General features: G+C 43.5%; 1 protein-coding gene across 5 annotated transcripts in view; it reads left to right on the top strand.

The window, feature by feature from the left end:
- Positions 1-22,705, top strand: part of KCTD15 (potassium channel tetramerization domain containing 15) — a 45,908-nt gene that overhangs the window by 5,193 nt on the left and 18,010 nt on the right. For all 5 annotated transcript variants that reach the window (XM_030471312.1, XM_030471315.1, XM_030471310.1 and 2 more), the window contains one exon: positions 1,468-1,643. In XM_030471312.1, the coding sequence (XP_030327172.1) occupies positions 1,480-1,643 (164 nt within the window). In that variant the 5' untranslated portion in view covers positions 1,468-1,479. The remainder of the gene's footprint in view (positions 1-1,467; positions 1,644-22,705) is intronic.

The raw sequence follows: 22,705 nt of genomic DNA, 5'->3' as shown, positions 1-22,705 counted from the left end.
GAAAGGATGTGGATTCATAATGGGGTGATGTATTTCTGTGCTGTAGATGCAGGAAATTCTTAGGAGCTAACCAAGATGAAATACAGTAAATGAAGATGTTGCAGTGACTTTGTGAAGCTGTCCAGATGTATTAACATTTTTCAATCCCTTTCTATACAGCTCAGATTTTTATTTCTTTTTTTTTTTTACAAAGAATGTTGCTAATTGTATGTTCATTGAGTGGCGTAGGCAGGCATCTTGTGCAAAATACTGCTAAGAGAAAGGCGAGACCAGCTTTAGATTTCTAAGAAAGATTGTCAAAGTAATGGGGGAGAAATGGGAATTCACTTTGCCATGCTGCATGTAAAGTGCTTGTCAGATGTAAGGAAGAGCCTGGGTGCTTGGTAGCATGCTTGCAGAACAAAATACCAAGAAAATTTGATTATATTCAGAAATGTCTTCAACTATAATGTTTTGCATATGTCGCTTTACCCATAAGGGGGAGAATGGATGGACATTTTCTTAAACTTTTATAAAAGGTTTGTTTTCCGTTTGACATGTATGCCGTCTGTACCGATTTAACTGAAATCAGCTTTGAGAGACACGTTTCATGCAGAATAAGCTGTGCTTTTCTTCCAGAAGAAAATTGAGGAATTTTCTTTTGCTATGGTTGTCCTGTTCATTTTTAAGACATTTCAGTTTTGTGTTTTTTTTTTTTTTTTTTTTTTTTTGCTTTGTATGTCAGATGAAGATTTTGGACTCAATTCAGAAATTTCACTAATTTTCAACTATTTTCAGGGCAGTAAACATTAGAAGGATTGTTGAATTTGTATTTTCACGTGCCAGATTGTACAGCGCTTTCTCACACTTCTTGCCATGAAAGCATGTGTCAGTTTATTTACCTTCCTGTTTTCACTGCTTCCAGGTATTAATTGCTTATTAGTTCTTTATGTCTGGTATTAAGGCTTAACTGAAAATCATCCATTTATTTCACAATTATTGAAAATAAACCAGAAAATTGATCTTAGTTTGATGTGAAATTTACTACGTGTATAAACTAAATGCCTTAGGTACTGAGGAAGTCACTAATTTAGAGGTGTCTTGTTACTGAGACAAACTTGCAAAAGCCCCTGAATCCCGATTCACAAATTGGTTATTCGTATGTCAGGGGATATTTCACATCTAACACATAAGCCCGCGACCTTTAATTAGAATTTTGCAGTTTGTTTTATGCCCCTTGAGGCTGACACCTTGAAAAATTTTTTTCTTGATTTCTTATTGCTAATAAGCATCTTTCTCTTCCCCTCTGGTACTTTGAAGAAAATGATGCAAATACACTTAATTACAGTGGTGGCAATAATTTGTTAACTGAATATGTGATCAGGCAGATGCAAAAATGATCTGATTAGATCTGTGATCACACTGGAAAGAATGGTAACACACTGGTAGATTTAAGAGAAACTGTTCTTTTTTGCCTTCCTTTTGCAGGAGGGAAGAAGCATGTCCCGTCTGTCTCTAACACGATCCCCGGTTTCTCCTCTGGCTGCTCAAGGAATTCCTCTCCCAGCGCAACTCACCAAGTCGAACGCTCCCGTGCACATCGATGTAGGAGGACACATGTACACCAGCAGCCTGGCTACCTTGACAAAGTACCCAGATTCCAGGTAAGACCTTGGTGTTTTCAGGCTCGTTGCCCATTTCTGTTCATTGCATGGAGAGAGGCATGTACCTGTGAGGAATATTTCGATGTGAAATACGATTTATTATATATTCACCACTTATGAATAATTCAGTTTCTGATTTATACAGTAACTTCACTGAGGTTCTACAGAAAAAAAGCCTGTAAAATTTATGTATTATTTAGAGAGCCTATTCATTTTCTCTCTTAACGTCTTCTGTACTCTGCCAGTGTGTTTGAAACACCTGTTGGCGTGCTACTCTAGATTATTTCCAACTGAACCAAGAAACATCTTTCTTTCAGATTTAGGGGGGAGGAAAAGAAAATCCTTTTTTCCTTCCTTAAGAAAACTGTATGGCTTTGTTACACTGGGACTCATGGATGCTTCTGTTGGCCAGCCAAAATCCTAACCCCAGTGGTAGCTGTGTGCCTCAGTGTCAGTGGTCACTTCGTTTGGGCAGTGGCCACCTGGCTGACCTGCTCTGTCTGCTCGTAGCTGCAGAATGGATTGAATCTTTGCATGCTTAAAGATAGCTGATTTGTGCTGGACAGGTTGGTGACACATCTGGCAAGATTTATTTAGATCTGGCCAGCATTATCTCAGATTAGACTCCATATATGCCCAATTATGAATAAATGTGGCATGAGAGTACATTTGTGTGTGCTCCCAGTCCCGCAGGGTGTGCAAAGGATGGGGGATCCTGGACAGCATCAGCCCTATGCCAGTAGTGTGGAAGGAACTGCTCTGTTAAGGGCTAAAGCACATTCATTGGAGCAGTATATTAAGACCTACCTGATTTTGATTTACAGTTATGATCACTAAACCAGTTCAGCTCTTCATCATTCAGACCGCTTATTTTTCAGAAGTGCCTCGTACGTAACCAAGAGAAGGTGTGTATGTGCAGTGTCAGGGTACCCAGCAGACCAGTTAAAGGAGGCACTCTTGACTCCAAACCGAACCAGGGCTCAGGTCAGCAGGTTTTGTTGCCAGAGGTTTTGCTACCTGCATGGCCCGTAGTTTCGTAAAGGACAGGTTTGGGTTGGTTTTTTTCTTTTTGTATGACAACCAGTGTAAAGCTCTAGTTTCATTTGAAGATTTTTCCTTCAAAAGAACGAGGTATTTTTGCACAGATTTGGCGGGTTCCCAAGCAGTAAATGACATTTATGGACACACCTTGAAATGCCTCTAATGTCATAAAGCATATGGCTGTGATTTCATTCCAAGGAACGGGAGTTGCTGAAATTCTCTACGAAAAAGAAACAATTACCGAAATACCTATATTTTATTGTCAGGCCAAGCAACAGGATTTTTCTGGACAATGCATGTTTAATGATGTCTATGTAGTACTACTTCAATCATAGAGAAGAAATCTGTTCAGTGGGGAGAGATTTATAGCAGAGAAGCAGACAAATGCTTCATAGTAAAAAATACAGGGAAGATTCAGTAGTTGTAATAGAGTAGCGCATCTGTTTCCACATTTTAAAATATCACTGCTAACACTGTTTTTAAAATACGCCCTATATCAGACTTACTTAATGAAAACTTCAGTTATGGAAGCTTTTGGAGAATATACATAAATTCACAGATTTTTATTTAAAGATTATAGAGTACTGATCTAAAACCTGCCATTTGATAGTAACAAAAGAGTATTTCTCCAGGTTTTGTACTATGTTTAAACTGAAAGTACAAAACTGTGCCCAGAGCTTGTGTGCTGCCTGATATTTTGCTGCATACTGTCTTTTGTTTGTATTGCTGTGTTGTCTCATAAGGGTTGAATGCTTTTTCAGCTGCTCAAACTTCAGTTTTTGCTGGAGTAAAAGCTTAGAGGATAAAATCTTTAGATGACATTTTTATAGCAAAAAATGACCATTCACCAGCATCCCAAGTAGGAATATTGCTAGATATATTATGAAGTTATTATGAAGGGTACACCTTAGTCTATTCCCCCACCCGCTTAATTTATTTATTTGAAATCCATTTCTCTGCAGTGCTGCATAGTAGGCTTGGTTGGTTACCCTCCATTAAGTCTGTCCTGCTTTCATTCCTGGTTAAGGCAAAGTACTTGCAGTTATTTCAGTGGGGATGGCTGGAGCTCCTGGTGGTGCTTTACTGCCCTGGTGCTTATCTTCCATAAGGCACAGACTTGTCTTTGCAGTGGTCTTGCTGGGAGAGGAATTCCAAGTCTTTCACAGGTGCAGGAGGAAGGAGATAGGTTTTCTGAGCAAGACATCTGGAAATAACGCCCAAGCACTGTTAGCTTGTGGTCAGTGATAACGTGCATGGCCATATATAGAAGCATGACCATACTCATCACACGCAGAGCTTTCCGGATTACTTTGAATAGCATATTAAACTTCTGGTTTAAGCGTGAGTTTAAAACTCCAAATCTAAGAAATTATATTTGTACATTGTATTTCAGCAGAAGATGTAAGCTGATATGCTGAAATGCTTTGCTAAATTGTAGCCTCAGTCACATAAAATAGTTCGTACTCACTAAAATTGAAAGCTCTGGAAATATGCTTCCTGTTTATTTCTGTTACAGTATCTATTCCTTCATCAGTGCTCCAAAATCCTAAGTAGGCTTTTAGCTTGTAGTATACGCTGTACATGAATGTTTAAGGGCACATACAGATTGTGAGCATGTGTATGAATACAGTCAGGGTCTGCATACACAGAGGCAGCACATACTAATGGAAGACAGAAGAAAATAAATCATCAAATCATGTTTATACTCCATAGTATTTTGAGGAGGTCCAATCCTGTGAGGTCCTGAACAAACTGAGTTCACTTTGACTTCGAAGGGAGGGAAGAGCTCCCAGCAGCTTGCCAGATCAGACCCAGCAGAAGCAAATATAGGTATGACCAGTTCCTGCCTATACCTGCTCTCCAGTCACCCCTCTGGTATGATATAAATTACACCTGACAGCAGGCAGCGTGGTACATTTCTTACTGTAATTTGTTAGGATCAACTGTACTTAGCCCACTCAGCTGGCCCTGCCTGGCTGTACCCAAGTTAGGTGGTTGGCTCTGATTTGGAAAGAGAAAGGACCTAATTCTGGAAGACTTACGTGGATGAATGGCTGGTGATATGAAGTTAGAGGCCAGTTCTTGCATTTCAGTGATCTCAGAGTTGTTTCAGAGCAACTTTGACAATCTTTGATGTTGTTTGTATTAGTGCAGCTGCTGAGAGAAAAGCATTTGTCCATTGATTAAATTTGCATAAGTAAAGGGTGCCAGATTAGGCATTAACAGGGGCAGATGCCCTCTTTCCAGTAAATTTTTACAGGCTACATAAATTCTCTCATCTAAGAAGGAGGAAACTTGAGCAGTGCACAACTGGTGTGACGAAGAGGGTTAGGCAGCCACTGCCAAAGGTGGTTTCTAAACCACTCATGCTCACCTTATGCACTATTCTTACACACCTCATCAGCTGGCTTTTTGAATGAAACACCGTACAAGAAAGAGAGTGAAAGACAAGGAAAATGAAAAACATAGAAGAAATTATGATCAACAACAGCATGATGATGGTGGTCACAGAAATTACTTCAGAAACAATATTATTAATCTGTCTTTAGCTACTTGAAGCTGCTTTTGTGCATACCCAAAATTGCCATTAAAGTTAACAAGTTTTGAAGGCACATGGAGGCTGATGTTGTCTTACCTGAATCTGAGGCTGAGTTTCAATAGTTTATTGACATAGCAAGTTTTCCCACCAAAACTCCTAATTCTGGTAGTTGTGAGTTACAGGTGCAAAGAAAAAAACACTGTTGAATTTAGTCTTGTGACTCTTACCATCAGCATCTTATTTCTGAAGTAACTGGATAAGTAGACAAATTTTTCATCTTTGAGATTATTTCCTCTAGAAATTCCATTCATGTTTTCACCCAGAGGACCTCTAAATTATCCCCTTCACACACTGACACTTGAATATGGATTTATATGACAGATTGTAAAGGCTGCAAAACCTCTAGCACGCCTATAAAGCAAGTTTCAAAGTGTATTTATCCAAGAGAGTGAGACAATTCTTACATTTAAAAAACAAACCCACACCAAAAGCCAAGCTCCTGATGTGCAGTCAGGAATACCCAAAGACATTGCCAGATCCTCCAGTCTTACTCCCACTGAACTCGGTGGCAAACTTGCGGTCTACCACAGCAAGCCCCAGCTTCTCGATTTCACTGGAAATTTTGATATCACTTCGAATTTCTGTTAGAAAGCAGAACAAGATTTTTCATCAGAAGCCTGTCCTTTTTGCAGCCCTTAATAGCATTTTTAACTCAGAGAATTGCTGTGAGCTCTTTGTCAGTTTTTCTGCTATAAAAGGTAAATTTATTTACCTTACATTCTTGGTTAATTAGTATTTTTGCATAACCCTCTATTAAAGAAAGATAAGTATGTTCTTTTGTTCAGAATGTATTTATAAAAACTCATGCTTTTTATGGCATTAGTTATGACAGAAGCAAGCAGGAAGAAGACACAGTAGAGTTTTCCAGGCATACCCCTGCCTCTGAACCCATGGACTTTTTGGTCATTCACAAAGGAGTCCCCTAAAGCACATGTCTTCTCCTCTGGCTGTTTCTTGTCGAACTGTCGTTCTTGTATAGACCCACCCTCAGATAAGCTCTCCTGCCAAGCATGACCTTGTGATTCCAGCTGCTCTGTAGGAATCTGTGGGTTTTAATTCCCCTGCTTTTTCCTCAAGTTCCTCCATCTTTCTTGTTGCTGGAGCTCAGCACTGACGCCTGAGATCTTCTGCTTCTCTCCCCTATTCTGCAGCCACACTGGGCTGCACTGACGGGAATGCTCTTTTCCAAGTTTTAGGGCCCCTCTGTTGTGCGTGACAGAACATGACTTCTGGCCCTGTATAGCTGGGTACAGTGGTACAGCTCAAACACATTTGCTACTAAAAGATCTACAGGACAGATTTCCCACATCATCCTTTACACTAAGGGCTCTGTACCAGGTCCTGCTCTGCACTTGTTGGGGGGGAGCAGGGAAATTCTTAATTTGGATGTGTTTAGGATATATAATTCTTCAGACTTAGCATACCTGAGAACATCTCATATTTCTTGCTCATGTAGGATCAATCCAGTGTCACTCATTGTAGGAGCTGTATTTGTTAATTTCCCATCAAATTTGTGTATTATTGATGTTATTGCCTGAAAACAATATCCAGTTAGCAAATTCTGTCACTTGCCCCATGCCGGCAGTTAGGGTGTCAGTCAGTCCTGAAAAAGGCCTGGACGCCAGGTGGGTTAAGCGGAGACCAGATTTGTTCATAACCAGATTGCTGGTGGCTCTGAAAGCACGGTGTGTTCAAGGTCAGGATCTTGGTCTGGAGCAGAAGCAGTGTCAGCTCTCCCGGGCCAGCTCAGCCTCTTGCCAGCCCAGTGCCACAGCAGTCCTGCACCACTGCGGATTAATAGCATTCATCTTGACTTAGGTGTCTCCCAAACATCTCCACGCCACTGCCATTCCATGCTGCTCACCCACACAGCATCTGTATAATGTCTTGTTCCTCTTGAGTCCCTCTCTCATCCCTGCACACCTTCTAAATGACTGGTTTAAGGACAGTGTAGGACGTAGGCAAGCATGCTGCTGTGGCACTTTTCACCCTTCATAAGGTACCACGCTTCCCACTGAGGTCAGCTGTTGACCACCCTGCTTGTGGGGTGACATCAGCTTCTCAACTGTTGTGTATTACCTAAGAAACACAGTTTCTGAGTCAGAGCCAGCAGCCCTCATTCAGCCAAGGTGCTATAAAATGTGCCTACACGTGAGCTGCAGTGTAAAGCTCATAAATTTTAATAGGTATTGTGAACTTAAACCATACACAGACTTTAAAGCAAAACACTTGAAGAGGCAGGAGCAAGTGTTTTCCTTGCATGTTACAAATGCTTAGAGGTGCAGGTCATGGGTATGGTGCACGAGCAGTGCACACGCGTAATGACACCACACACCAGCGTAGCAGCTCTGCAGAGAGGGGTGAGCCTGCCAGGGCTCCCCGGAGCTCTGCGGTTGTTTAAGGCAATCAGGTGTGTGCTGCAGATGAGAACAAGTAAAAGAGCTGAAAACCAGAGGTTTTGGTTCTGTGCAGTGCCTTTTTTGAATTAACATAAGAATTTTCATGGAGATTAAAATAATTTTCGGTTTCATTTCATGCACCTGCAATTTAGAGAGAAATCTTTTGAGTTTTTCTTTCTTGGTTATTGACTGGGCAAATCTCTCTTTGGTTTCCAAGAGAATTTTGACCCTTAAGGAAAAAACTCTTAAAAAGGGCTTTTGCCCTTCCCATCCTCTGTCTCTTCCCAGCCTGCCTGTGGATGTTGCACTTGCCAGAGAGCGAACTGGTGTAAGCGAAGGAAATTGCATTGCCACATTGCCAGGCTGCTGAACGAGCCTTTCCCCATCTGCAAAGCCAGTTTTGTATGGGTGCTGCGTGGCTGGGGTCACACAAGTCCATCCAGCACTTTGATAAGCTCTGAGGAAAGTGTGAAGCGTTTGTTTCTTTGGGCAGACATCCGTTGCTGCTAGGATGCATCCAGCACAGCTCCTGTGGGGCAGAGCACAGTGGGTGGAGGTGAGGAACTGTTTCCTCCTGCAGACTGGCCAGAGCCACTATGGCAGGAGTCACACCAATCCTAGGTCTGTGAGTACCAGGGCATGACCTGTGCCAGAAGAGGGGTGCGTGGCTTGGCGTTTATGGAAAATAAAACCAATCTGTAACAGGGATGTAATTACAGCTGGGCATGAGGATTTTAGATACCCTGTTTCTAGCTTTCACTAATGGGAAAAAGTCCTGGATTTAGGGTCTGGCAGAGCCCATGAAGCTCACCATAATAGCAGATTTCCCGTGTTACCCAGGGCTGTTGTTGCACAGCTGGAGTGTTGGCTTTGGTGGTAAAGGAGAATAGTCCCTGTAACCCTAACCCTTCTCTGAAGCGACTTGGAGAGACAGAAGGGAAGGAGTTTATATGGAGACTGATTCTTCAGATGTGCCTGTGTCCACTTCTCCAGGATCTCCTACTAGGTGCCATGTGGGGAACCACATGAGGGCTGAGCTGTCTGCTGTGATAAAGGTGTTTACTACTTTCTGGACTTCTTCACCACTGCCTTGCCCAGCACAGCACTGCCCAGGGACTGCCCGCAGGCTCTGAAGAGGAAAGCAGAGTTTACCCCTTGGGAGTACAAATGTTACTGTAATTGAGTGCTGAGATTGGGCCCTGTTGATGTCTGACTTATTTGTGTGTTTACTTGGAATATTTGATGAAATGTACAAGAAAATACTGCCAGATAGTCTCTCATTAACACATTTTGGGGAAATTATTGTTTCTCCATATACATTTACAGCCTGGGTTGTGTAGAGTTCTAGGCATAAATGGCTATTATGGCATCTAGGAAGGGGCAGACCAAGCTAGTCGTGGAGAGGACAGCAAATCAACACTTGTCTGACTTACAGAAATGAAATTATGGCTATGGTGCTGTGCCTGCCACAGGCTTTTCAAAAAGCCTGAATCTGAGAAAACTTCACATTCTTATTCAGATACTAGCTTCCTCAGCCTAGATAGTTGAAGGGAAGAACAGATATCTCCATGCAGCCTGGCAGTGGTTATGAGGAATGTCACTTGCAGCCTCTGAGAGGAGTCCAGAAGATGAACAGTTTCTCCAGTACCTTCAGTGCAAAACTTAACTTCTCTCATTTTCCTGCTCTTCCCTTTCTTCTTCTGCAATGGTAACATATAGCTGACTTACACTTGGTAGCTGACTTACACTTAGCCCATTAGTAATTCTCACCCTTCTTGAAAACTAGTCTGGTTTATTAAAACTCACACAGAAATGCCGATAGACCAAAAATTCAACTCACTTTTTTTTTTTTTGTTTGTTTGTTTACCGCTCTAGCAGATTCTGAGGTTAGTTGGTCAAGTACTTTGTCATTTTGTTCCTTGCTACTTTTACTTACCACTCACCTGACAGGGCACTTTGGTGCCAGCAGCACAATTTAAATATTTTTCAGCAGTCATCTTCAGGGTGTTAACACAACAAGCATTAGCAGCATACTCTGAGAAACCACTCCCATGGGATGTGTGAAAGCAACCTGTCTGCTCCTTTTATGTGCTGCTAGTGGAGGCTGTTTCCTGCCAATGTGAAGTACTGCACCTGTGCTCAGGTTCACAGTTGTAGCAGCTTTACACTTAAAGGGGAATCTCTTTTCTTGATGGCTTCTTCATGCGCTGTGTGGCTAGCTCACTCATCACAGGGAGAGGAGTTACGTAAAGATGTGGATTTGGTAGCTTTGTACTGGAAGTCATGTCCTGAGGTCACAGCTAACCACTGGACCAGTGGAGCAGATGAGGTACAGCTGAGGTTACCTCTTCATATTTGGACTTTGAATACACTGGTGTGTTTGTCTTCTGATTTATAAAGACCCTTGCAATGGCAAGTAGACCTAGTCTGCTTAGGGGGATATTTCATGAACTACTTGGGCAGTTTATAAAACAGACTCCCTAGATTATGAAGCAAGGGAGTATCTGTTTTGTAGGGAACATGTTATGAAATGAATTTGTCTCTAGGCCTGACTTCATTATTTTAATGATCCCGCTGGTGGCTGTCGTAGGTGTTGTTCTGTGTATATATTGTGACCTACATGCTTGTGATCATTTATGAAATCTAAGATTTAAAAATACATTGGACCTTATTAATTCCTTGCCTACTTTCACTGAAATAAGTAGAGGTGGTTTGGATATTGCCACGTTGGGCCAAACCTCTCTTCCAGTGAAGTCAATGAGAGTTTTACCATAAAATTAAATGGAAACAAAAGAAGGCCTATGCTTTTAGAAAACTGGCCTAATAATTAAACCTGGCCAAAATAATCCCTAGTGTAACCCTGTTGACCTCTGTGGAGTTATACTGATGTGATGTCTGGAGATGAGTTAGGAGAACCTGAACGTTGTAGTAAGACGCTTCTGCTAGGTATCTACAGTACTCAGTCTCAAAGACAACAGACAAATGAAGACAAAGCATCATGCACTTACGGATACGGCACGTATCTTTCCTGATCAGACGGCCTTCCCAAACAGATGACTGCTGGTTTTAAAGGAGTTGCTTCAAATTTGTACCTGTATAACTGAAATCAGAATTAAACTATTCATGGGTTAATAAAATCTTTAAGAACAAAGTGCATATTTAAATAGGAGAAATATGCAGGCATACAAACACAGGATTCATGTGTGAAAGCATGAGGGATTTCTCAAGCACAGAATAACAGGATGGTGGGGAGGATGGCAGGCTGTAGCTTAAGCAGGTTGTGCCCCATGCTGCTGCTAGCCACATGGACTTTGCCAAGTTTCTCTGGTACATGAAATGTAATAAATTGATGAGTATCCCTAGTCCTTCCAGCACATCAGCTTGTTCCCTTGTGCTGTATTGACATTAAACACAAATCTGGTGACTGAAACAGGTAAGTACTGTCAGTCACTCTCATCCCTGGTATAACTCCCATTGATACAGAGTTACCCCAGGCTGGTGGCTCTCCTAAGCCAATTTGATAGCTGGGAGAAGCTGCAGAGCTGGAATTAAACTCTGGAGTTATAAACTCCTCTCCATGCTTTGTCCACCAGCCTGCCTACTCCTTCATCTCATCTGCTGTGATTAGCATGTAATTCAATCTTTTGATGCTTAAAAAAGAAATGACAATCTAGAAACATTTTAGAGGGATTTGGATTTTTTCTACCTGATCTACTCTCACTTGAAACTCCAGGCAGGATGGTTGTTAGCTTCGCATGTGTGCACGATTGCATTCCTTATTGATACAGTCACTGTGATGACTACCTGCCTGTCAGAGCTGGGCACCAGGACAGAGGCTGAGCAGAGGTATTCCAGTGTTCACCTGTACGGTCTCGATTTCACTCTTCTGTAGTATGATATGCATTCAAAGCCTAAAGTTGCTGCTTTTTATCTGGTGAGGACCACATCAAGCAAAACCTGAAAGGAGTCCTGCACGTGGGTGCTGGGAAGCTATTATGCAGCAATTGCATTGTTACTGTTGGTCAGACTCAGAAGGGATCAGTTGGCAAGCGTTGGAAACTGAGAGTTGCACCGTAAAGCTGAAATACTGAAGGAATCCCAGTCCAAAGGGCAGGCTCCCGTCACGCCTCTCTTCTAATGGAGTGCAGATGCTAGCAGTGCTGCAGGTAATCCGTTTAGATCTGGTAGACACTTTTGCAGCAGCAAATCTCTCTCTCTTGAGAAAGCGGACAATGAAAACCAGGGACCAGGGGCTCTTTTTAACCTCTTTGGTGTCATACTGTGTTATGCCAACAAGTTGTACCAGGACAATTTACACCAAAGGCTGCAGCTTTGGTATTTGGGGAACGTGGTATACCGTTGCAAAACTTAAAATTATGACAAATTTGGCTAGTGCAACTCTGTAAGAACCAGTAGATGACAATAGAGAAACAAGGTCTGGTTGTCTGGGATGGAAAGAGGGCTGAATTTGGGCCAGTAGTACCTAATACAGCTGTTGACTGGGGAAAAAAATTCAATGACCGCTTTCTAATCTTACAGGGGGAGCTGAGGAGAGTCACACATGGATTTGTAACCAGTTCCAAACATATTTCTGCTTCTGTTCACATGCAATTGTATTCCGTTCTCAGACATTGAGTGTTAAAGTAGGGGCCTGCTTCTGCTTTGAATTAAATCAGAGGATGTTTTGGCTTTGACTTCATTGGGACTGGAATCAAATCCATGACCATATTATTGTATTTAGGAATGAATCTCTCGCACTCACATAAAAGAGACAGGTTCAGCTTTCAGTATCTCATCAGTATCCAACAGTTAATGGTTTTCTTACTATTTTAAAGTTTTTAGCAAAGTTAATTCTGTAGGGCAAGTGTCCTCTGTGCAGCAGGTGTATTGCTGTCTCCTTCCCAGGTCTGGGTTCCTCTCCATAGCCAGTAGGCAGGGGCTCCCTCTATTTGGTGGAATTTGGCCATAGAGCCAGGCTCTTCCCAGTGGACATGTCAGCGGGTCGCTTCCTCTCTGTCCCTTCTCTCCAGCTGCAGTAACAAAAAACTGTTGGAAATTCCTCTTTGCTTCTGCCTTGCATCTGCCAGCAGCTCAGGCTCATCAGCAAAAACTGTTACACAAGTCTTCCTACTTGGTGTGGGTATACGGGCTTTGGTGGTTGTCTTCCCTTCAAAATAGCTATTTAACAAATCGTTCTTGGCATGTTCAGTTTCTTTAAATGAACAGCCAGGAAAAGTATGTTGGGTACAGCCTAATCAAATGTAAGAATAAACAGGAGCATTATTCATTCATCATATCCAGAGAGGCTGGTATCATTCCCGTTCTCAGCATGGAGATGTCCCAGTGCAGCAGAGGCCAGCATGGGCACTGAGGCTGCTCATCCGAGGTGGTGCAGTGCTGCAGATTCCCAGGTAGCCTATGTTGTGAATATGGAAATAAATAAAAGAACGGTAGAAAAATTAAAGAACTGTAGGAAAAAGCTGCTCAGCTTTCACATGTCTGGGATCAGAAGTGAAGGGACGCGGCTCAAGCAGAATAAATATTCTAGCTGTTTACAGGAGCAGCAGGTTCCAAAGTGAATGTGTTAACTGTCCCCATTTACACTTTATAAAAGATTGTGCAGCCCTTCAGTATCCATCCCTCTTTCTCCTACTGTGTATTGAAACATGCTGGTTTCACAGCACCCACACATGCAAAGGATGCGGAGGGCCAGACCCGTACCCTGGAAGGTAAATAAATGAGTTACATTTGAAATCTTCCCTGCCTTCAGCCAGTCCCAGTAGGAGTTTTGCTCTTTGCTCTTTCAGTGAGCAAGGATTTAGCCTATTTATATTAAAATACAACTAGTATCTACATGTTTCTCAACTTCCCAGTTGTACAAGGGTGATGGTAATGGAAGTAATGTCCAGATTTAGTCAGATTTGCAAATCTTAGTGAAAATACTGTTAGCTTGCACTTAATGTTACAGCAAGTAAGAGCAGTAAGAGAGCTGGCATTTGGTGCAACTCTGTCCTCACCAGGGCCCTCAAAGTACCATGATTTAGAGGGAAGGGATGGTTAAACAAATAGCAAGAAAAGGCTTGTATAGGCAGGAATGTTTTGTTTGAATTGTGCATCTTCTCACCTATTAACAACTTCATTCTCTTGAGTGCCCACAACTCCCACAGATTTTGAACTGAAATGCAGTTCTTGCAGGATTGGGACCTTTGGGAAACCAGTAACACTTCAGTAAACTAAGATGCTAGTTTAGAAGTTTGTTTAAATGAAAGAATTTTTGTTCTTGCATTGATTTTCATAGCCAAAATTTAGTTTAAATTCTCTGTTGAGAAAACATGAAAGGGTAAGAATCCTTGCAGAGCTCAAGTCAGGCTAGCAGCAGCAATGACATAATAAAATCAGGATACTTTTGCAATACAAATTTGTATTATTATTTTTAATCTTCACCAACTATTTAGGCAAAAGTTCAGTTAGAATGAAGTAAAAGACACAAGAAGAGTAAAAGTAACCTGTACTTCATACCAGAAAAAAATATGGTACTAGAAATCCATCTTACATGTGCTTCTTTAAATGTAAGTCAATGATTTAAAATAGAGAGGGATTCCCAAAGAGCTAGGTATTACTAAGAATGTATGAGCTTCTGTGCAGTTACCTGGACTTAGGAGTATGTCACTGGAAGAGTAATATTTAGCTCCTACTGTTAACAAGTTCTGTATTTTGAGAATTTATATTACATTGTAATATTATTTGGTTACTTTTATTAAGAATATGCAAGTCAGCCAGACTGCCCTTCTTACTCTTCCCAAGCAGTTACTGCTTGTTAGGAATAGGGGTGGCAGAACTGGCCTGTCCTGAACTACAGTAACTGCAGCCTCTTCATTTCCTTTTGGGCTGCCTTGCATCTGCTCACGTTCCATGGTCAAAGCCTCTGTTCTGGTCATGGTTACTCCAAAACAGCTCAGCCAGACCAAATGAATGCAAACAGTATGGTTAAGCATAAAAAAATGATGGGGGGCTGTTTGTCACTACCCCTGTTACAAAGGATAAACAAGCACATAGGGAACTTTTAATGGAGAAGCGCAAATTGTACCTGTATGTGAAAGTTACTCTTTTTTCCTGTTAAGCACAGCAAAGGTGTTATGTGACTGATGACTTAAATAAATGTGGTGGGATGCTAGTGTGTGTAATGATGAGTGCTGATCTGTCTGTGTCTACTTACTGTGCCTATAAATGTGGTTATAGGCCAAATGCAGCAGAAGGATTCGTAATACAGCAGTCAACATACAAGAAACTGTTTCTTCAGTGAAGTCTTTTTATAGCTGTTAAAATAATACACTGAAATAGACAAATGCTGTTTTCATAAGGCAAAATAAAACCATTAGCCTGACAGAGAGCTGGATTCTGCCACCGTTACTGAGCGCTAAGCAGCATTTTGCTCTTGAGCTGTTGACTCGCTGTGAAATGGGTGGTAGAAGCCGAACCCTGGGGACAAACACGCTGCTGATAAATTTGGGATGAGTGGCCAGTGCTGATGGGCCTAGTCCCACTATTGCAGTGAGGTGAAGGGCTTAGTGTTAATATCCTTGTAAATTTGGTGGGCATGAAAAGCCTGGAAAGGAGAGCTCATGGAGCCCCAATTCTCTTAGTTGCTGCTCTGCTCATTGTGGTTGTTTGAGCATTCCTCCTCCACCCTCAAGACCCGGTGGGACGCTTGGCTGCATGGATGCCGGACCAGGGCAGTTCTTGACTACCAAGACGATTTTTTAATGCAGGAAAAGACACTGGCTTCTTTAGCTGGCACTAGTGCTCCCAATTTCTTGTCTTAACTGCTGATTTATGTATCGGCAATACTGTCTCTACAAATTAAAAAATAAGTGTCATGTATTAAAATCTAAAAATACATACATATTTCCATGAAATTATATATTACAGTCACCTGCCAAAGTGTTTTAAGTGCGGATATAGGCTTTTAACAATAGGTGGAAAAGAAAGAACTGTAGGATCTCTTACCCTTACCATGAATGCATTGTGGTATTTCAGTAATAATAGGTAACTTCCACTTCAGTGGATTTTATTACTTGTTGCTTCAGTAGACTTTAATTGATAGTAACAGAGAACTGAAAACATACTTGACCGTGCCTTTGTCTTAACTACAAAATCCATTACATATCTAATTTTGCTTTTTAATGATAGTATAAAGAACAGAAAAGAAGTCCTTCTAGAACTTCCTAAGACTGATTCTGTGTGGTAGATTATAATATTCTTTATGGATTATTGACTTTTAAAAATACATGTTGATACTATATAGACTAGCCCTGATCTATAGCAAAAATAGATATTCTAGACTGAGCTGCAAAATATGAAGTATTAAATCTAGGTAATAGATCCTGCAGTTCCTTCAGGTGCTTAATAGTTAATGAGTGCAGTATCCTTCAAAAGCACTGCGAAGTGAGCATATGGCTCAAAAAAACTCCTGTAGCATTTCAGGATCAGTACTGGAAGGCAGGAGCAGGAGGTTATAGGAACTGGAGATGGATAAACCTTGTGCGTTACCTCCTGCATCCGTCTGCTGAGATCAGACCTCTTTTTTTGTTCAAATTGAGAGGGGCTTTGGGGTTACAAGCTTTAGTATCTCCATTCGGTTCTCACAGGTCAGTTTTATCCTTGAATATCTGAATGCTTGAATATATCACTTGTGCTATCAGGATTGAAGGGGCGGGGCTGAGCGATGCCTGTACAGGGTCAGGCAGTGCCTGGAGGATGCTGGTCGTCTGAGGCTGCCCTGCTGAAATGCAGGTGCTCGCCCCCACCCTGTAGAAGTGGTGGGAGAAGTATTTGGTCTGGGCTTGTTTATGCCAGAAACCCCCTTTGGAGCATCTCTCTGTGTCTTCAGGCACATGAACTGGTCCCAAAGCACACATGGTTGCTTGGATTTACCATAGTTTGCAGAGCAGCAGTTTATACTCCCAACTGAAGAATGAGGCTCTCCCACACACACTTTTTCCCATCTCTGTACAAATAAAACATTTGAAAGATGCTTAAAACAAAATTCTCTCCAGCTGAAGCACCCTCCAAGCCGCATGTATGCCTGAAGCAGTCTGAGGTGGTCAAGATGTTAAATTGGATTAAAATGGGAACTCTGGCAGAGCCGTAAGGCTGAAGCCCACACAGTTTCTGCAGCCTGTCATCTGTGTACAGGCCTGTGCTGCAGACAGTGCCTCTCCTTCATGCTAGTTTCCTATAATTAGAGAAGGGCTTAAAACCACTGGTCAAGTAGCAGGGTGTGAAGGCATGGTATAACCATACAACAGACCTTTGTTTATGGACCTTCATGCTAATTGTAGCTGAAGTTTTAAATTGAGGCAGATCAGAAAACCTACTGCAGCCAGATGCAACCTTTAGCCACGTTCCTTGCTGTACAGGGCGTGAGGGAGCATGTGTCCTGGCAGAGACCATGTTTTAACATCCCTCCCTCATTACTGCTGTCAGGCCAGAAGGCAGAAGACACCTGTTTGCTGCAAAGCTGGGTTTTCCTTGTCCTCCTCTGGCGAGCCCTGCCTGCTTTTCCAACGCATTGGGTGTTTTAACATACCTCCCTGGGGAAAGCAGCTGCAGGTGCTTTCTCCATTAGTTTGCTGAGAACTTGTGCACAAACCGTATGAGTTTTATAGTTAAAATAATAGAAATATGAAAAGCACTACTGTGAAGGCATCGTCCCATGCCTACCCCAGACCATGCTGCTGCGACTGGGATGCAGCAGTGCCAGCAGAGAGCTGGCTCACAGCACACAGGCACTGGGTAGGCACAACTGCTCCAGTGGCTTTCCCGTTCTTTCCCAGAAGTTACTTCCTTGTGATAGGTCATACAGCCTTACAACAGACACAGTTATGCCAGGCACAGTGTAAGGCGCTCTGGTCTCAAGCACCTCTGCTCCACAGCATTTTTTCTTTTCCAAGCAGATAACAGTATCTATCCTACACACCTTGAGCAAATATTTAAGAGATAAGCAGCACTGTTTGTGCTCAGCAGCAATGACTCTGCTTGTACACCTGGGACGCTTTGCTAACGTGTCCCATGGGGCAGTTTCAGGTCACGCTTGGTGTCCCAGCTCTAAACAACCCTCTTCCTCCTCTATGAGGCACTTCCCACAACCACCTCCTCCAGCTCCACAGCAAAGCCCAACAGCCAAGTATGACTGACAGCCGCCGGATAAAAGGCAGGGAGAGCTGCAGGGCTTGTGTCGGCTTTGCTGCGTGTTTGCGCTGAGTGGAGCAGGGGGGTACATTTCTCTCTTCTTCCCCTCTCCTCTCATACAATTAGGAAAGAGACACATTTAATGACAGTTTGCTGAAATGTGCATTCCCTGCTGATTTGACATTGGGCAGGAAGAGTGTCTACAGAATCAATTTTTAATAAATGTAAACAACTAAATTATGAATGACAAAAAATATCACTGAACAGTTAAATATTAATCATGTAATTACTTAAATTAATACTTTTAGTGCAACATTGTGATAGTGTTTTACTCATGTGGTGTTGCTGTGCTGGCTGGGATGGGACAGAACCGTGGTGGCCTCCTCATGGTGGGGCTCGGGAGCAGAGGGCTGTGCTTGTGCTTGCCACAGCCCAACTGCTGTCCCACAGGTCCTGTGATACTGGGTGCTCCTCTGAAAGCCTCTGGAACCAGATTTATTTATAGAATCACAGACTGATTTGGGTTGAAAAGGACCTTAAAGCTCATCCAGTTGCAACTCCCTGCCATGGACAGGGACACCTTCCACTAGAGCAGGCTGCTCTAAGCCCCGTCGAGCCTGGCCTTGAACGCTTCCAGGGATGGAGCAGCCACAGCTTCTCTGGACAACCTTTGCCAGCACCTCACTACTCTCACAGGGAAAAACTTCTTCCTAATATCTAATCTAAATCTACCCTTTCTCAGTTTAAAGTCATTCCTCCTTTGTCCTGTCACTATGTGCCCTTGTAAAAGGCCCCTCTGCAGATTTGTTGTCAGCCCCTTAAGTGTAGGTAGACTGTTACAAAGTCTCCCTGGAGCCTCCTCATCTCCAGGCTGAACAAGCCCAGCTCTCTCAGCCTATAAAACCTTTGAACAGGAAAAAAAAAAAAGAAAAAGTTCTTTCCTTATAAGATCTGTCAAGAAAATGGCTAAACTGGCCCAAACCAGAAAGCAACCCCCTCCACCCCAAAAACATTCCTATCCCAAAGTGCCATTAAACCCCCTGACAGTGGTGCGTGAGGTACGGAGCTGTGGCTGTGGTTAGTGATGGTCTCAGGAAAACTTGAGGGTGCTCCAGAGGGAGCTGGGAGTTCAAAAAAACCCTGGGTGCTTCTAAGATGAACTTGGGTGAGTTTATGAAAGCGATGGTGTGTGGCGAGCTCTGCTGTGGGGGCCAGAGTCCCTGCTCCGCAGGTGTGCCCTGTGTTCCCATCTTGACAAGGCGCTGCAGGGAGCTCGCATGGACAATCGGTCACCAGCACTCTGGGGGCTGTGGGTAACAGCAGCCATCGGTAGGTGCTCGCACGTAGCTTCCTCCCCTGCCCAAGAAACTAAGAAAAGAATTTACTGGCGCTCTTGTCCTTGTGGGTTGGCTGGCTGCATTGTTTGTTTTTAATCTAATAAAAGGAGATCTTAATATCATAGTAAAATCAGTACAAAGCTAGAAACTCGCCCCTTGGCGTTTTGGCGAAACATTATTGAAAATGTAAAAAGCCTTTAGCAGAAACAACAGAAGCACAAAGAAATTGTAGAAATAGGATCAACGGGTTGTGTTTTGGGTGTTGGGAGGAGCGAGGAAGAGCATCCAGCCAAGATTTGAGGTGCTGGTGATACCTGCTAAGCTGGAGGCTGGACACTGACCCTGCTAGGGCTCTGCTCCACCGGGACATGGTGCATCAGTGGCCAGGAGCAGGGACCCTGCGAGGGTCAGGGTGGGCAGCACTGCGGACTGGTGGGGAAGAGCTCATTGCTGGGAGGGCAGGAGGAACTGAGAAAGAGGGACAGATGGCTGAGAAGAGACCATGCACTGGGAAGATGGTGTGAGCATTGCAGGACTGGCCAGGGAGGTGCAGGCAATAGAAAGGCAAGTTTGCCATCCTTAGGCTTGCAACTATTGGAATTGATCCTAGCTCAGTCTGTTCTCTGTCTGAAGATTAAATCTTGGACAGAAATTTTAAGAGGGTTTTAAAATTAGAAAGTGAAGCTTCGCATAACTTTTAGCTCTCATCACATGGCAGGGCGCTGGAGCTTCCTGAGCCTGCCAGCCGGACTGGTACCTCATTTCTGATTGAGCATTAACAAGTTTGCACAGTGCAAAACCATTCCCATTCCCATGCATTTGCTGACTTGCCTGCACACATTTTGTTTTCAAGCTTCTGCGCGCAGCATTTCATTCTGGCCACCCGAGATCCATCCATTGAGCACATTGGGTCCTGGTGGGGCTTATAGAGCTGCCTGCAGGCACTGTGCTCTTTTCCTTGGCTTCACACGCCTTTTGGGTGAACTTTCCTTTTGAAGCTGCCATTCGACTACACTTTGTGCTCTCACAGTGTTACATTTTCTGATGGGCTTTCTACAGGTATCTTTTATCCTGACAAGAACTGAGAAGCCGGAGCACTTCCTGCACGCAGTGTTACAACATGCTGCAGCAAAGTTGGTTCTTGGAACATAGCAGCCCCCTAAAATGTCAAATAAATCCTTAAACTATTCATCACGCTGTTTTTGGGGTGGCAGTTAAGTCTTTCAACACTCTGCAAGTTTCTTTCCCCAGCAGTAATTTTGCTGGTGAAGAAATACAGCTCAGGGCACTCCACAAAGGCCTCAAAATTCATGTTTTGTTTTCATTACCAAAAAAAAGCTTCACTACATTAAAGAGTGGCCCATTAACATTTCCTACCCAGTCTTCCCTGCTCCCTGTAGCTGTTGGCAGATCTTCCCCCATACGTGTGGCAGAGGCCAACAGACTTCACAGGGCAGTGGCAGCGAAGGAGGGGGGGGTTTAAGCCAGCTTATTTAGATGTAAGATCTCAAAACTTTCAGTAGCCACCCAAATTTATTCAATAAATGTACCGTATTGAACCTTAAGCTGCTGTTTCAGTGTTCCCTCTGCTTTCAGTCTAACCCTCACAGCACACTGGCTCATGTCCGTGTCTGAGGAAGTAGATTGTCTAGTTCCTGAACAAGGCAATACATTTAACCATCTCAGGCAAATAGCCCTAAAATAACAACAAAAAATTACTGGAGGCTTACCGAAACTTGGGATTATATAAATTAAATGTTGCAGTGTGAACTGGATGGTGTTCTCTGATACCGTTGAAAACCTAGAGGCTGAAGAAAAACAGTAAATGTATTATAATTAGGGTTTAGGGGAGCATTTGGTTATTCTCATAAGTAACTCAGACTAGCTGATTGCTGACATAGACATGAAAAGAGGAAGTAAAAACTGGAACTTGGTTAAGAGGGCAGGAAGGCTTTTTTAGCTGAATTCAGTGGGGACTTGCTAAGTCCAGTTTTATTTAATATCTCCATAGTTAATTTAGAAATAAACAGCACGTTAATTAAATCTGCAAGTGAATTAGCAAGTTAGAAGATCAGGCTGAGGTGCACCCTTAGAGCCTGAAAGCAAATCTCACCATGTGGCATGAACCCACAGCCCACGGCATGTGGTGCGGGGCACAGCCAGAAGCACCAGCACTGGTGGAGGAGCAAACCTGGGGTGATGGAGCAGACCTGTCCCTTCCCATCGCTGAGGTGATGGAGCAAACCTGCCCCTTCCCATCGCCAGGGCGATGGCGCAAACCTGCTTCTTCCCATTGCTGGGGTGGGTGCATGCTTTCCCCTTGCATCCGCTTCCCTCGCTGCTAGGCCAAAAAGCTTGGGGTAGTGCTGCTGGAAGGATGGAGGCAGTGAGGCTGCAGCTGCAGCATCCACCAGCAGTGCTGGCCATTGCCTTTTGGCAGGGTTTGGTGAGCTTGTTACCCATGGCAGAGGACAGCCCTGCCCTGGTCTCAGTGAAGTACACAGCGGGATTGCATGACCGAGTTGAAGAGATGGCTTGACAGTGAAATCCAGCGGGCTGTGGGATAGTCGTTCTGGGAAATGGAGGAGACCTCACTGGTAGGGTTATTTAAGACTCGACTTTGAAACACGAGGCACTCTGCAGTTGGGAACAATGCTGCACTGTCAGAGAGATGGACTCAATTACTTAATAGGTCGTTGCTGTCTGTCTCCTGCGATTTTCCTTTCAAGAACATATATTCAGCTGGGTTATTTCTCATGGGAAGACAAAGACTTCCGAAAGAAGCCAGGCATTTGGAGGGGAGAGGCAGGAGGAACGGCAGGCAGGCAGATGCCTGGTTTGCTTTCTGCAAAGCATGCTCCTCAGGACATGGAGAAAGCTGGAGTGATACAGCTGATTTTGGTCCTGTAACCAGCTGATCCCGAGGTCTCATAGGTCTTACTTCCTTTTCTTTGCTCAGAAAAGATGTACTACAATGCTTTTCTTCTGCCAGATTCTGTTTCCCAGGACTGCTGGTGGTGGGCCTCTGGTCCCAGAGGCAGTACCGCAGATGCTGCACTGGCCACTGATTGCTAGTTTGCTAAAACATTTAATGTTGGATTGCCACTTATCCAGCACTGAGGGGTCCATGCAGTTCATCTCCATGGATGGGCAGCCTCTCCTCTAGCATGGAAGGGTTTTGATGGCGGTTGATCAAAATGACAGCCAAGCTGGAGGAAAAGCTCACGGCCAGGAACCCATCTCCGAGTAACCATTTGGTTCTCCATTAGCAGGACATGTGGGCAGGGTTGTATAATGGTGACACATGTTCTCACCAAAATTACTCTGCCAGCCGTGGGGAGCATGTTTTGTAGGCACTTTACTTGTTGGGGTCGTGGTCCTAATTTGTAGCACTGATTTGGGGCAGCACGAGCTCCGGGCGCTTGCTGCTGGTATGTGCCTGTGCACACGTGCTTCGTGCGGGTGAGCGTGTGGGTGCTCTCTTTGTGCACTTGT

This window comes from Strigops habroptila, chromosome Z, assembly GCF_004027225.2.
Source record: "Strigops habroptila isolate Jane chromosome Z, bStrHab1.2.pri, whole genome shotgun sequence".
Taxonomy (NCBI): Eukaryota; Metazoa; Chordata; class Aves; order Psittaciformes; family Psittacidae; genus Strigops; species Strigops habroptila.
Note: the sequence above shows the minus strand (reverse complement) of the source record. Positions and strands in the feature narration are given on the sequence as shown.